This window comes from Bubalus kerabau, chromosome 2 (genome assembly GCF_029407905.1).
Source record: "Bubalus kerabau isolate K-KA32 ecotype Philippines breed swamp buffalo chromosome 2, PCC_UOA_SB_1v2, whole genome shotgun sequence".
Taxonomy (NCBI): Eukaryota; Metazoa; Chordata; class Mammalia; order Artiodactyla; family Bovidae; genus Bubalus; species Bubalus kerabau.
Window position 1 is genome coordinate 19,955,539 of NC_073625.1, and position 16,494 is coordinate 19,972,032.

The 16,494-nt window shown below is 41.4% G+C and overlaps 1 protein-coding gene across 4 annotated transcripts in view; it reads right to left on the reverse strand.

Moving 5' to 3' along the window:
- Window positions 1-5,032: 5,032 nt before the first annotated feature.
- Window positions 5,033-16,494, reverse strand: part of TNKS (tankyrase) — a 161,379-nt gene continuing 149,917 nt past the window's right edge. For 2 of the 4 annotated variants that reach the window (XR_008710073.1, XM_055567202.1), the window contains 2 exons: window positions 10,581-10,680; window positions 5,033-9,971 (listed from right to left, as the gene is read on the reverse strand). Coding sequence is in view for 3 of the 4 variants with exons in the window: in XM_055567202.1 (XP_055423177.1) it covers window positions 10,594-10,680 (87 nt within the window). In the remaining variant the exon portion in view is untranslated. Of the gene's footprint in view, window positions 10,681-16,494 lie in introns of all 4 variants that reach the window. The other 2 variants (XM_055567203.1, XM_055567201.1) reach the window with 1 other exon arrangement.

Genomic DNA, 16,494 nt, shown 5'->3' on the forward strand with positions numbered 1-16,494 from the left:
AGAAATGGTATGGACCTAACAGAAGCAGAAGATATTAAGAAGAGATGGCAAGAATACACAGAAGAACTGTACAAAAAAGATCTTCATGACCCAGATAATCACAATGGTGTGATCACTGACCTAGAGCCAGACATCCTGGAATGTGAAGTCAAATGGGCCTTAGAAAGCATCACTACGAACAAAGCTAGTGGAGGTGATGGAATTCCAGTTGAGCTATTCCAAATCCTGAAAGATGATGCTGTGAAAGTGCTGCACTCAATACGCTAGCAAATTTGGAAAACTCAGCAGTGGCCACAGGACTGGAAAAGGTCAGTTTTCATTCCAATCCCAAAGAAAGGCAATGCCAAAGAATGCTCAAACTACCATACAATTGCACTCATCTCACACGCTAGTAAAGTAATGCTCAAAATTCTCCAAGCCAGGCTTCAGCAATATGTGAACCGTGAACTTCCTGATGTTCAAGTTTGTTTTAGAAAAGGCAGAGGAACCAGAGATCAAATTGCCAACATCCGCTGGATCATGGAAAAAGCAAGATAGTTCCAGAAAAACATCTATTTCTGCTTTATTGACTATGCCAAAGCCTTTGACTGTGTGGATCACAATAAACTGTGGAAAATTCTGAAAGAGATGGGAATACCAGACCACCTGATCTGCCTCTTGAGAAATTTGTATGCAGGTCAGGAAGCAACAGTTAGAACTGGACATGGAACAACAGACTGGTTCCAAATAGGAAAAGGAGTATGTCAAGGCTGTATATTGTCACCCTGTTTATTTAACTTCTATGCAGAGTACATCATGAGAAACGCTGGACTGGAAGAAACACAAGCTGGAATCAAGATTGCCAGGAGAAATATCAATAACCTCAGATATGCAGATGACACCACCCTTAGGGCAGAAAGTGGAGAGTAACTAAAAAGCCTCTTGATGAAAGTGAAAGTGGAGAGTGAAAAAGTTGGCTTAAAGCTCAACATTCAGAAAACGAAGATCATGGCATCTGGTCCCATCACTTCATGGGAAATAGGTGGGGAAACAGTGGAAACAGTGTCAGACTTTATTTTTCTGGGCTCCAAAATCACTGAAGATGGTGACTGCAGCCATGAAATTAAAAGACGCTTACTCCTTGGAAGGAAAGTTATGACCAACCTAGATAGCATATTCAAAAGCAGAGACATTACTTTGCCAACAAAGGTTTGTCTAGTCAAGGCTATGGTTTTTCCAGTGGTCATGTATGGATGTGAAAGTTGGACTATCAAGAAAACTGAGGGCCGAAGAATTGATGCTTTTGAACTGTGGTGTTGGAGAAGACTCTCGAGAGTCCCTTGGACTACAAGGAGATCCAACCAGTCCACTCTGAAGGAGATCAGCCCTGGGATTTCTTTGGAAAGAATGATGCTAAAGCTGAAACTCCAGTACTTTGGCCACTTCATGCGAGAGTTGACTCATTGGAAAAGACTCTGATGCTGGGAGGGATTGGGGGTAAGAAGAGAAGGGGACGACAGAGGATGAGATGGCTGGATGGTATCACTGACTTGATGGACATGAGTCTGAGTGAACTCCGGGAGTTGGTGATGGACAGGGAAGCCTGGCATGCTGCGATTCATGGGGTCGCAGAGTCAGACACGACTGAGCGACTGATCTGATCTGAATAGGTGTGTAATGGCATGTCATTTTTCACATTTGCTTTAACATCTTTTCCTATGCTTATTCCTCATCTGTTTGCCTCCTTTGGTGAGGTGTCTGTTTAAGTCTTTGTTCTATTTTTTACTCAGGTTGTTGATTTTCTTAACATCCAGTTTTAAGGGTTCTTTGTATATTTTGGATAGTAGTGCTTTATCAGATATGCCTTTTGCAAATATTTCTCCCCGTCTGTGGCTTATCTTCTCATTCTCTACCCAGAATCTTTTGCAGAAGTTGTAAATAAAAATTTAGCTTATCAGTTTCTTTTATAGATGATGCCTTTAGTGCTATATTTTAAACAGTCATTGTGGTCTGGGGGTTCTAGTTCTACATGTAAGGAACTTGGAAGGTGTAAGTCCTAATAACACGTCAAAAGCCAAACAGAGTGAAAAATCAACTCTCCTAGGATATGTAAGAGAGGTAAGGACACAGGGGAAATTGTCCCCAAGACTGGAGAAGTTGACAGGCAAATACAGAGAATAACAATTTACTGGAGCTGAGATTCATGAGCTGAAGTTGCTCGGGGAACCAGTACTGAGCAGGAAAACAAGAACTGCAATGAATTGCTAGAGGCTGAATGTGGATAAGCCTGAGAGCTCAAAACTCCAGCGGGACCCAGTCATCGGGGACTGTGACAGTTCTGTGAGATTTATTTCCAGGAACTCAAATAGGTTCTCATAGTCAACACTGGAGAAAAATATCCTTGTTCTTCAGGCGGTAGGAGAGAGAAAGGAACCATTTTGAAATAAACCACAACCTCTGTTCTTAACAACCTTCCCTTATGAGAACTAGCTGACCAGGGCCTAAATCAGCAGGTGCTCACCGTGTGTCCAGGTCTACTCTGTCGGAGCTCAGTTCCCATACAAAACTCAGCAGAAAATGCTAGTTTTAATTCTTACAGCAACTCTATGAACTGCTAGAAGTAGGAGACCCATTTTATAGTCTTTTTTTTTATTTTTGGCTGAACTGTGGGGCATGAAAAGTGAAAGTCACTCAGTTGCGTCCAACTCTTTGTGACCCCATGGACCCCATGAACTGTGGGGCATATGGGATCTTAATTCCCCAACCAGGGATTGAACCTGTGCCCCCTGCATTGGGAGCATAAAATCTTAACCACTCGACCATGAGGGACGTTCCACTGGAGCTTATTATACAGAATGAAGTAAGTCAGAAAGAAAAACATCAATACAGTATACTAACGCATATATATGGAATTTAGAAAGATAGTAATGATGACCCTATATGTGAGACTGCAAGAGAGACACAGATGTATAGAACAGTCTTTTGGACTCTGTGGGAGAGGGCGAGGGTGGGATGATTTGGGAGAATAGCATTGAAACATGTATATTATCATATGTGAAATGAATCGCCAGTCCAGGTTCAATGCATGAGACAGGGTGCTTGGGGCTGGTACACTGAGATGACCCAGAGGGATGGGACGGGGAGGGAGGTGGGGGGGGGGTTCAGGATGGGGAACACATGTACACGCATGGCTGATTCATGACAATGTATGGCAAAACCACTACAATATTGTAAAGTAATTAGCATCCAATTAAAATGAATAAATTTATAAAAAAAAGAAAATGAAGGGACTGAGGCACTGGGAGGGTAAGGAGCTTCCCAAAGTCACATGGCTATTAATAGTAAGTGGCAGAGCCGGGCCTTGAACTCCAGCAGTTTGAGGTGTCTTCATCCTATACGGCCTTTCAGCAAACTTGCTGCACTTACAGACTATGTAGCCGGCCAGATTTCTCGTTACACTTCTGCTTTCTCCTAGGACCCCAAGAGCACTTGAAAATCTTCCGAATATTCCTACTAAATAACTTTGGCAGAAATTATTCCTACTTGGCAGATAGAAGAGACCCAGAGCCCCCGCAGAATTTCCTGGGGGTTGTGAACCAATCTGGTGGTCCACAGCAGCCATGGTTTCCCGAAAACTCCAGCCTCTTCATACCACCATGGATTCAATCCATGGTTTTCTTCTTTTTAAGCTTTTTAAAACAAAATTAAGTATAGGTATTTTACAATGTTCTGTTAGTTTCAGGTATACAGCAAAGTGATTCAGCTTTATATATAGATTCTTTTGCATTTAGGATATTACAGGATATTAGAGTTCCCTGTTCTATATTTTTGTGTTGTTCACTCAGTCATGTCTGACTCTTTGCTAGCCCACGGACTATAGCACACCAGACTTCCCTGGCCTTCACCATCTCCAGGAGTTTGCTCAAACTCATGTCCATTGAGTCAGTGATGCCATCCAAAAGTAAGTCCTTGTTATTTATTTTATATATGGTAGTTTGGATCTGTAATTCCTAAACACCTAATTTATCTTATGCTTTGTATAACATTCTCCAGACTTGTAAGCAGAATTATGAAAGTAGAGATGAATAGAATTACTTTTCAAATCAGCCTTTGACCAAGTAAAGTATGCCAAGAATCCTATTAAAAAAATGAACATGTCACCTACATATTGTCAGACGTCTTATTCATCATTAGCTCTACAGGACGGGTGGGGATTGGCCAACTCAAGTCCTGCACCATCCCCTTCCCCTTGTTCTAGACGCAGGTCTTTAGAGCAGATGCTAAGCTGCAAATCTGGCAGCCAGGTCTCAGCTGAATGGGAACTGATGACCTTTTATATTATCTGTTTGCGTTGGATCTTAGTTATGGCCATGTGGGCTTAGCTGCCTTGTGGCATGTGGAATCTTAATTCTCTGACCAGGGATCGAACCTGCGTCCCCTGCATTAGTGGGCAGATTCTTAACCACTGGGCCACCAGGAAAGTCTTTAGATGACCTCTGTAATGCCAGGTGCTCCTTCAGCTTAGACGCCCACTGTGCTGTCTTATGATTATAAAATAGCAAGGAAAAGTGAACCATGCCCAATGACAAAGGGTCACAAGTGCTATTCATAGGCTGTACTTTCTAGCCTGAGTCACAGCCACTAAAGCAGTGCCATCACAAGAGGCAGGCAGCCCACTGGCTCCCGTGCCCCACACTCCCACATGATACGAGGAGGGACTGAGGTCCGGAGCGATACCAGTTTGCCGGCCTCCCAGCTGCTCTGGGAGCCAGAGTGAAGTCTGTCTCCAAAGCGCGTGCCCCGCTGTTGTGAAGGTATTTCTAAAAGGCAGCTGTGCTTCTGCTACTGCTGTACCTCAGTGACTCCCATGTGGGCTGCGAGGTGAGGATAAGGCCCTTCATCGGGTCTCATAGAGACTTGTCTGAAGATGAGAGGGAGCTGTTGTTTGTCTTCTCCGGCAGTTTTAGGGCAGTCGCATTAAGGTTGGTCAGGTTGAAAGGAACAAACAGGGAAATGAAAACACTTCAGAGCTAACTGCTACCCACATACCATATACTTTAAAAATGTTTTTATTGAATATTAAACAATTACAAGTACTGTAAGTTAGACATTTAGCCAAAGCACAATTACAGGTTAAATATAATCATAAAGATGTCTTAAATAGAAACCCACCATGCAGGCAGGTTGAGTTCCTTGACGCTCTCTTTTGGAAAGAAGAGGGTGAGGGGGGAAAAAAAGGTCCTCCAATCCATGTGAAAGAGAGTGAAGTCTAGAAGAATTTACATGCTGTAAGCAATTTCCTACGACCAAATCAACAGGCTTGCCAGATTTAGTAAAACGAAACAAAACAAAGCCAAAGAGCCCAGGATGTTAAGTTTGAAATTCAGATAAATAATAATTTTTTACAGTAAATATATGCCAAATAATGCAAACCATACTTAAGCAAAACAATTATTTATCTGAAATTCAAATTTAACTGGGTGTCTTTTATCTGGCAATTCTACAAATAGACAAATGTAAAACAGGACAGGAGAGTGAATTGAACTCCCTGCCATTGGTGGGTCACAGAGACTACAAATAAAAACATTACCAATAATGAACCGAAGAGTCACTACATTGGTTATGTACACAGACCAACATCACAATGAGAAAATACACTTACTACTTCAAATGCTGTTGCCAGGAAACACTCTTGATTTCCTCAAAGCTGGTTTTGTAAATGTTTTTGAGAAACCTTAATATAAGTACCTTTTAGTCTGTAGGTATCAAAGACAATAGACAGGGTGAGCTTGAAACAATGGGAGCAGAAGCAGGTATTCTATGCACATGAAGAGTTTAAATATTCTGTGTCATGAATAGAATGGTTATATAGTCAAGGTCGGCTTCTAGGTCTAGGCTATTAGCCTCAAAGATTTTGGTTCCTTTCCAATTTTTATTGTGTTTTCTAGCTTTTCCTCCTGAGCCTTGGGAGGGGCTGGGGGCATGTAAGGGACCTCCCCTTGCTCCACCAGGGTTTAACTGTACTTCTCTGCAAACACAGAGACAACAAGGGGCTTCACGAACTGCCTGCGGAAAAGGGCAGGCTTATGAAGAATAACCAAACACTCTAGATTCTAGAGCATGAGAAATCTTTTTGAAAAAGATGGGTGGTGGTGTGTATGGAGATGTGAAAGTGTAAAGCATCAAAGAAAATGTGAAAAAATGAAGAGTCAGAATGCAGTCACCTCTACCGTGTGAATATTCTCTCAAAGGAGTTAAAAACCTCTGCAGATGTTTAAAACTGGTCACTTTGTGAGCATATTTAGTCTTGGGGAGTATGTAAAATCTTAGCTTCCTACTGCTTGTCACTTATCACTGTGCTTTATATTTTTAAATGATTCAAAATTAGCTTGTGCAACACTCAAAAATTCTACATGGTATCTATCACTTCATGAGTTGCTGGTAATCCCTACATGCACAAAACTTCATGATTTTGAAATCATTTCTCTCAACCAGAATGTTTGATAGCTGAGGAAGTTCAGCTCCAGAGGAATGGGGGACGGTTTGATTCTCTCAGCTCCTCTGCAGATAAAGGGAGGATTCCTTAGAAAATAGATTCTTGTCAACTAAGTTTACCAGGTGTGAGATACATGGAGATACACCCAACATGCTGACATCTTTCACATGCTGAGAAATGGAATTACAACTCTGTGTTTATTAGGATATAAAAGGTGAAAAGTTCTCTGCCATAGTTAAGGCTTTGTTAAGAAATTTTAATTGTCTATTAATTTCAGAATGCACAAGGTATCTGAAGTAGTCTTACTTTTTAAGTTTTTTTTTTAATGCATTTCCTTTTCATATGCTAGACGTGTCCAGCCAAAGCACAAATATCATCTTCACAATTACTTTCTTTTAATTTCTCTGTCACTGATTTGACATCAAAGAAGTTTAGTCTTTAAATTTCTGACACATGAAACCCTATCTTAAGGTCAGTTTTGAGCGCTGCCTGAATGATTAAAATCTATAGCTCTATGTCAGATAACTGCCCAAAAGAAAAATACAGAAAAAAGGCTGTTTATCACAGATTATCATACAAATGGGATCTGGATATCCTAGGGGAAAGGTGCTTAAAAATACACACCATCTCTGTTTGAACGTGTTCACGGAAATCCAGAAGGCACAGGTGTTTAAGAACAAGGGTGAGCAGTGGCCAAGAACCGTTGTGCAGCTGTGAGATAGAGAAAAACACAGACAACTTATTGCATTCTAATGCTGTTTTCTAGCATACACCAAAATTTTATTTTTTGAGTAGAGGCTATGATATTACTCTATATTACTTTATTTGCCACACTCAGGCATTTCTCTGCACGTATCAATGCACTTCGCTATTTTGAGAGCAAAGGGAAATTAGTGTAGCCACGAACATCAAGCTCAAAGGAGCAGAAGGATGTCATTTCACACAAACATCCTAGTGTTGTTTACTCTACTTATGTTACTGAAAAGCTAGGAATTCCAAACTCCAAGAAGGAAAAGATGAAGGATTCTGGTTGTACTGCTATTATTCCGCATAGAATCAGAACTCTGGGTTCCACACTGGCATCTGTCAACAAAGTGGCCAACTCTTCTAAGCAGAGAACATGAGGCCTACTACCTGACTCTGGTTGTGAACTGGAAACTGAGGTACAGTCGCTGTATGTATGCAAGACTCAAGACAGAGAATGGAGGCAAATGAGTGGGGTCAAAGGTAACTGCTGGAGCTAATCCTAAATCCAGATTAGCAATCTGGGGAAAAAGGAAGGAGGCCAAGAACAAGGAGAAAAGTGCCCAGTCCAGACCACTTAACTGATGCCAACAGCTAGCAAACCGGGCCATCAGGGCTAGAAGCCCTTTGATGTCAGACGTGCAGTGGGCTGGTGGAGGGTCTGGATTCTCTCTTCTCTGTGGTCTGGGAAACAGAGGGGCCACTCAGGGGCGGGCATACTGGAAGCCCTCACTTGCTAGTGTTTCTGTAGAGCGTGTACAAGAAATTAACTGCATCTCAGCCTACCGAATGCCATGCTTTTAAGTCCCACTACTATGGGTGGAAACTCCAAATGCAATCAATGTCTGCTAACTTGAAACGCGCTCAGGGTAACCTTTGGTTTTCAAGTTTTGAAAAAATGTATTTGGCTCTTATGAGATACTGATTACCTCATTACTTCAGCAGATGAGTAGTATGTACACATTCCTTCAAGAACTACTACATACTCAAATCATTACAAGACAAGAAGCACAGCGAATGTCTTCCTTACACAGTACCTTTACTCGGCACACAGAAGGTCAGATATAACACTGGCAGTTTAAATACCGAACCACGGCTTAGCTTCTCAAATGTAAGGCTGAAGTTTCAAACTGGCACATCCGTTAACCTAGTTAGTGTGACGGAAACGACATACAACCACAGTTGAGTGGGTAGTGGCTTCTGTTTTTAATGAAGCTATAAAGCTTTTGAGATCCATACCATATTCATCCTTTTACTTAACTAAAAATCACAGCTGTGTTTACCATTTTAAACTATATCTAATTGGAGGCAAGTATTATACACTTTCACAGCTACTGAAAACGACACAAATGCCAATTCCTTCAACCCACTGTTACAAACACAGCAAAAGAGAAGGAAGGGAGGAAAACAGCCCTCTTCATGAATATCAAACTTGGGAGCTCTGTGTGGAATTCTAGTGCTATTAAACAAGTAGCCAAGACACAAACACCCAGCTTGGGTCACTAAAACTTCAATAGAAGCAACAACTGAGGCTAATTCTTGATTTAATTTTGAGGACCCATGCAAGATTCAGCTATAAAACTCAAAACTAGTTCCTGATGCCTAGTTCTAGCATTGGACTCAAGCCAAAAGAAAAGCAAAATGTGTATTTTTAAGACCCTATTCTAGAATCTTTGCATGTAACCATTTTCTTTAGGAGATTAAATGAAGTCACAGCTTAATCAACTTGCATTAAAAAAACAAACAAGCAAATTAGTTTTCAGGACTGTAAATTGAAATGGCAAGTTTGCATCACACTGTTTTTCCTTTTTTTCCGCCACATTTATATTACTTTGCTTCGAAGCTGAGTAGACACACAGCATGTCCATGTAAATATGTTAGTGCACTCAATTCAATATTCAGTTAAGATGAAAAGGACCAGTGTGAGAACTGTCACGGATAATTTTTTTTTTTTTTTTTTTTACAAGTGTCAACGTGCACTTGACAAATGTTGAGGGAAAAAAAGCAAAACAAAGCAGTGATTTCAAGAAGAAACAGTATGACTACTTCTCTCCTTTCATTTAAACACAACCGAAAGAGCTTTGGTTTCCATTTTTGTTCTCCTCATCTATTAAGCAGTTTGAGACAATGGTTCAAAAATTTAGTGCAGGGACCTATGTAAACTATCTGAAGCACCTCACTCAAAATAAACCCCAAATCTGGAGCAAACAAAAGAGTTCTCCCATTTGTGCCTACCTAGTGACTAAACAGGATTTGAACCCCAGCTTTCTAAACTAGAGAAACAATCAAGTAGTATTTTTGTGATTCTACTGGAGTATGGTAATTCCACCAAATTGGGAAGTAAGGCAGCTGCTTCTGGGGCGCCAGTTCTGGTGGTGCGGGTTAAGTGAAGGGAAGTAGTGTTATCTTGGAGAAGTCCTCGTGGTCCTTTTCTGCTGCTGTATTTTCGCACCTCAGGCCCCTCACGCGTCTTAATGATGCTTCTGGATTCACAGGCCTCCCCGGCGGTCTCCCCTCTGAACGTCACCACAGCCTCTCACCGGCTGGGCTCTTCCTGGCCCTCCAGCACTGTCCCGAATGCCTTGGAGGCAGGCCTGCATTGGGAAGTGCGAGCGGCTCTCATGGGCTTCGACGTGCTCTGAACCTGGGAGTTCCTAAATCAGGTGGATGCTGGGTGCTTTTCCCTTGTAAGACTGGCCAATCATAAAAGGAAACTGAAATGTGGTGTTTTTCCTTTCCATCTCCATTTACGCTGATAAGAGGTACAGATAAAAGATAAATCAGTGGGGGAAAAAAAGTGGACACTAAAAGCCTTGCTCAGCCGGAAGCTCGGGTTATGTCACTAGTGATTTTAGTCAGTGTGACTGTGCAAAATATCCTCAGGAAGGCTCGGGCTCATTTTCAAAGTAAGCAACAACAATGATAGCAACAAAAAGTGGATGATAATGCTCAGAAAAAACTAAAAAATGAGCCTGTCATATGTGTATATTTATTATATACACGGGCCATATGTAGAAAAGCAAATGTAGTGTGTGAATTGTGAACATTTGGGAAAAGTATTGGTTATGCTGTCTTTTTTCCCATTAAGTCTAGATCGAAGCAGTCCTGCCTTAACGATGGATAACTGCAATGAAAATGAGCCTGAGATATATTAAAAGGCCGCCCCTGTAAACATTTCCTCAAAGGGAACAGTAGCAGTTGAGTATGTATCAGTTACTCATACTATATTCATCACTATCGCAATGCTTTATAAAAGACAAACAGCTTATTTCTAGGCTGTCGGGGATTTACAGAATATTGATTTTGTTGAAAACAATCCACTGTCATCCAGGCCCGGGCTGAAATCTGATCCGGCCTTTACCAATGGGCATTCACTAGGTCTTCTGTTCTGCGGCTGTCGCGGTCTGTGAAGGAGCTTCCGGCTTCATGATCTGGTATGTGATCAGATACTCTGGGTATGCCTGGAAAGGACAGGAAGAAAGCATTATCACCCTTTGGGCAGGTAAGATACCGAAGCCCAGCTTCACATGGACGCTTCAGAGGCTGCTGGTCATAATCCACACTCTACATACACCTTGAGAGCCTGCAAAGGCCAGCTAATTCACAGGTGCCTGGACAGTGAGGAGGTCCACTTTCATCTCTGTACGTAAACCTGTGTAAACCCTGTAATCCTAGAATTGCTATCATGTTATTTTACCTCTGAATACTGTAAATTCATCACACCACATTTATGCCTCCCTAGAGTCACATGCCATGGGAGAAGGCAATGGCACCCTACTCCAGTACTGTTGCCCAGAAAATCCCATGGATGGAGGAGCCTGGTAGGGTGCAGTCCATGGGGTCGCTAAGAGTCAGACACGACTGAGCGACTTCACTTTCACTTTCCACTTTCATGCATTGGAGAAGGAAATGGCATCCCACTCCAGTGTCCTTGCCTGGAGAATCCCATGGACAGAGTAGCCTGGTAGGCTGCAGTCCATGGGGTTGCACAGAGTCGGACACGACTGAAGCGACTTAGCAGCAGCAGCAGCAGAGTCACATGCCAAAAACCAGAAAACTAAGGCAAAGAAAAATCTTTCTCATGTCACCTCATTGATTGCTGCCACATAGCATTTTCAAGAAAAGTCAATGACAGAATAATTCACTGAACTGATTTCAAGTTAATCATAGATGATGAGGTAACCCACTGAGCGAGGAGGGGGAAAGGCGAGGTGTGTGGGGTCACCAGTAACCTAGAGGCAAGAGTTTGGAGGTCATTTTGACAAGTTGACTAGTGAAAGGCAACTCTGACAGGAAAGAGAATGGCTCTGAAGATGAGCCTCTACCCCTGTCTTCTATGATCCTTTGTGTGATACATCCTTTTGCTTGTAGAAAAGTTGCTTAAGCAAAGGAATCGGTAACGCAAGCGTTTGAATTTGGTAATATGGTATTTTAGATCCCCAATACATGTAAAATTTAGGAAGATTCTAATGGTATGAATGACTTAAAGATCATTTTCTGAGTGCTTCTGGTTCTTACTCATTAGGCTACTGAACTGCTTCTGTGTATAATGGCAACCCACTCCAGTGTTCTTGCTGGGAAAATCCCATGGACAGAGGGGCCTGGAGGGCTATAGTTCATGCGGTCACAAAGAATTGGACACAACTGAGTGACTGAGCACATAGTTTGAGATAGGAATGAATCATATCAAAGTCCAGAAGTAGGCTTTAAGGCAAGGGAATTAATAAACTTCAGGACCAGAAGGGCCCAGGATAGACCAACAAACATTATTTCCTGTCAAGTCTTACTCTAAACCCAAGCTGGTTCTAAGAGCATAGAGCATATTTTTTTAAGTACTTAGAAGAAAAGATTCAACAATCACTTTTAGTAGCCAAATTCCCTGATAGCTCAGTTGGTAAAGAATCCTCCTATAAGGCAGGAGACCCCAGTTCAAATCTTGGATCCGGAAGATCTGCTGGAGAAGGGATAGGCTACCCACTCCAGTATTCTTGGGCTTCCCATGTGGCTCAGCTGGTAAAGAATCCGCCTGCAATGTGGGAGACACTGGGTTCAATCCCTGGGTTGGGAAGGTCCCCTGGAGAAGGGGAAGGCTACCCACTCCAGTATTCTGGCCTGGAGAATTCCATGGACTTTATAGTTCATGGTGTCGCAAAGAGCTGGACATGACTGAGTGACTTGCACTTTCAGGAAATTCTTCTTAACTCAAATCCTCAATGCTATAATTTAAACTCAAGTGTTTATAGTTTATTCTCCACTGAGATGAGGAGGCATCATGCTCCCTTGAATGATTTTGTATGTTTGAAAATCATTCTACAAATCGTTCTGTTCCATTCTCCAGGTTAAGTTGCTCTGCATTGTTCATATCACTTCAGTAAAACAGGCCACATCTCTGTAGCTGCCAATGACCAGAGAATACTTCCTCTATGTCTAATTAATGTGAAGCTTAAAGTACAACATACAAAAATTTTAAGTCGAGTCATATACTAAAATTGGAACTATTTTTCTTTCAAGTACAGTGCAGTTAATTTTCAATATATCTTTTCAATTCTAAAGAAAGAAACAATCCCACCAATAATATATAATGCTCCTCAGATCAACCCTCTGAATAAAACATTTACATGTTCTTAGTAATGTTGATACTAAAGGTGAAATATGATATAAGGTATAACTAAGGGGAATGAAAGAAAAGTTGGCAAAGGAAAACTACCATAAGTCAGGAGAAATTGCTCATGGGCAACGACTCAATTATTAGACATTATAATTAACACTGTCCATGTGTTACCTGCATATGGAAGCACAGGTGTGCTCCCCTGAAACAAAAGAGCTTATCTATTTTCAAGGTACTTTTTTTTTTTTTTTTTCAAATATGATGTGGACCACATCATTCTTTAAATTTTTCTAGCAAGAGAATTTCAACAAGTTATCAAGTCAAAGTACTTGGGAAATGGTTAAAAGATCAGCAAATACTAGACATGTTATTTCTTTCCACCCAAATGTGAATGAAATTCTATTTCCCATAGCTAACTTACAAGATCTGGAAAAGTGTTCGGTAGAGAAAACTGTAATCATCTATAATCTTAATACCCAGAGATAACTGCTCTTATGTTTTGGTTGATTCTGTGTTTAGCAAATACCATGTAGACGTATTTTTAAATCACAGGCACACAAATATACTAACATTCATTTAATCATTCCCTTTTTGCTAAATATTTAGTTTGTTTAAAATTTTCATTATGATAATTGAGACAGCAATGAACATCCTTCTAGGCGCTTTTTGGGGGATGTGACTGTCACTGATTTTATCTGGAATAGATTTCTGAAGGTAGAATTACTGAGTCAAAGTGAAAATATTTTTTCTAGAAGCTGGGCATTTCTGATTTAAAAAGAAAAATCTGATAAAATATTCTTTGGTAGTTTAAAAACTCTTTATTTGTAAACAACTGCAAACTGGCACATTAAGTTCAAAAGTCTCTCAGTCGTGTCCGACCTTTCTCAGTTCAGTTCAGTTCAATCGCTTAGTCATGTCCGACTCTTTGCGACCCCATGAATTGCAGCACGCCAGGCCTCCCTGTCCATCACCAACTCCCAGAGTTCACTCAAACTCAGGTCCATCGAGTTGGTGATGCCGTCCAGCCATCTCATCCTCTGTCATCCCCTTCTCCTCCTGCCCCCAACCCCTCCCAGCATCAGAGTCTTTTCCAATGAGTCAACTCTGCATGAGGTGGCCAAAGTACTGGAGTTTCAGCTTTAGCATCATTCAGTTCAGTTCAGTTCAGTCACTCGGTCGTGTCCGACTCTTTGCGACCCCATGAATTGCGGCACGCCAGGCCTCCCTGTCTATCACCAACTCCCGGAGTTCACTCAGACTCATGTCCATCGAGTCAGCGATGCCATCCAGCCATCTCATTCTCTGTAGTCCCCTTCTCTTCCTGCCCCTGTACAGGAGACAGGGATCAAGACCATCCCCATGGAAAAGAAATACAAAAAAGCAAAATGGCTGTCTGAGGAGGCCTTACAAATAGCTGTGAAAAGAAGAGAAGCGAAAAGCAAAGGAGAAAAGGAAGATATAAGCATCTGAATGCAGAGTTCCAAAGAATAGCAAGGAGAGATAAGAAAGCCTTCCTGAGTGATCAATGCAAAGAAATAGAGGAAAACAACAGAATGGGAAACACAAGTGATCTCTTCAAGAAAATTAGAGATACCAAGGGAACATTTCATGCAAGGATGGGCTCGATAAAGGACAGAAATGGTATGGACCTAACAGAAGCAGAAGATATTAAGAAGAGGTGGCAAGAATACAAGACAGAACTGTACAAAAAAGATCTTCACGACCCAGATAATCACGATGGTGTGATCACTGACCTAGAGCCAGACATCCTGGAATGTGAAGTCAAGTGGGCCTTAGAAAGCATTACTACGAACAAAGCTAGTGGAGGTGATGGAATTCCAGTTGAGCTATTTCAAATACTGAAAGATGATGCTGTGAAAGTGCTGCACTCAATATGCCAGCAAATTTGGAAAACTCAGCAGTGGCCACAGGACTGGAAAAGGTCAGTTTTCATTCCAATCCCAAAGAAAGGCAATGGCAAAGAATGCTCAAACTACTGCACAATTGCACTCATCTCACATGCTAGTAAAGTAATGCTCAAAATTCTCCAAGCCAGACTTCAGCAATACGTGAACCGTGACCTTCCAGATGTTCAAGCTGGTTTTAGAAAAGGCAGAGGAACCAGAGATCAAAGTGCCAATATCTGCTGGATCATGGAAAAAGCAAGATAGTTCCAGAAAAACATCTATTTCTGCTTTATTGACTATGCCAAAGCCTTTGACTGTGTGGATCACAATAAACTGTGGAAAATTCTGAAAGAGATGGGACTACCAGACCACCTAACCTGCCTCTTGAGAAACCTATATGCAGGTCAGGAAGCAACAGTTAGAACTGGACATGGAACAACAGACTGGTTCCAAATAGGAAAAGGAGTACGCCAAGGCTGTATATTGTCACCCTGTTTATTTAACTTATATGCAGAGTACATCATGAGAAATGCTGGGCTGGAAGAAGCACAAGCTGGAATCAAGACTGCCGGGAGAAATATCAATAACCTCAGATATGCAGATGACACCACCCTTAGGGCAGAAAGTGAAGAGGAACTAAAAAGCCTCTTGATGAAAGTGAAAGTGGAGAGTGAAAAAGTTGGCTTAAAGCTCAACATTCAGAAAACGAAGATCATGGCATCTGGTCCCATCACTTCATGGGAAATAGATGGGGAACCAGTGGAAACAGTGTCCGACTTTATTTTTGGGGGCTCTGAAATCACTGCAGATGGTGATTGCAGCCATGAAATTAAAAGACGCTTACTCCTTGGAAGGAAAGTTATGACCAACCTAGATAGCATATTGAAAAGCAGAGACATTACTTTGCCAACAAAGGTCCATCTAGTCAAGGCTATGGTTTTTCCAGTGGTCATGTATGGATGTGAGAGTTGGACTGTTAAGAAAGCTGAGCACCAAAGAATTAATGCTTTTGAGCATCAAAAGTGGTGAAGAAGACCACTTCTTCAAGGTGGTGTTGGAGAAGACTCTTGAGAGTCCCTTGGACTGCAAGGAGATCCAACCACCAGTCCATTCTGAAGGAGATCAGCCCTGGGATTTCTTTGGAAGGAATGATGCTAAGGCCGAAACTCCAGTGCTTTGGTCACCTCATGTGAAGAGTCCAACCCTTTACCTACACCCAAATATTGTTAAGGTTTTATTTATCCTATTTGCTTTATCATGTGGACTTTCTCCCTACTTCTCTATATACTAGACAGACACACAGAGAGATTCAGATGTTTCTCCTTGAGTCATTTCAGAGTAAGTAATATACCTCATCATGGTTTTTTAATCCCTAAATATGGCAGTATTTATTGCCTAAGAATAGGGATATTCTCATATATAAATTTTATACGGACATATTACATTTTTTAACCTACAATTTATATTTCAATTTTATTTGTAAATCTAATAATGTCCTTTCTCTTCTAGTACCAGATCTACTTTGGGGGGAGAATCTGCAGTTAGCTGTCCTGTCTCTGGGGTTTCATTTAACCTGAAAGCTTCCTTCCTCCCTCTCTCCCTTCCTTTCTTTGTTATCCGTATCGAATCATAAATTCCTATTCTTTCCAATGGTGTAAAATTTATTACTATACTTATTCTTATGTTCAAATTATCTCAGATTTGGCCACTGGGAGCCACTCTGAGCTGACTCTGTGTCCCTGTGACATGCTCCCATCATT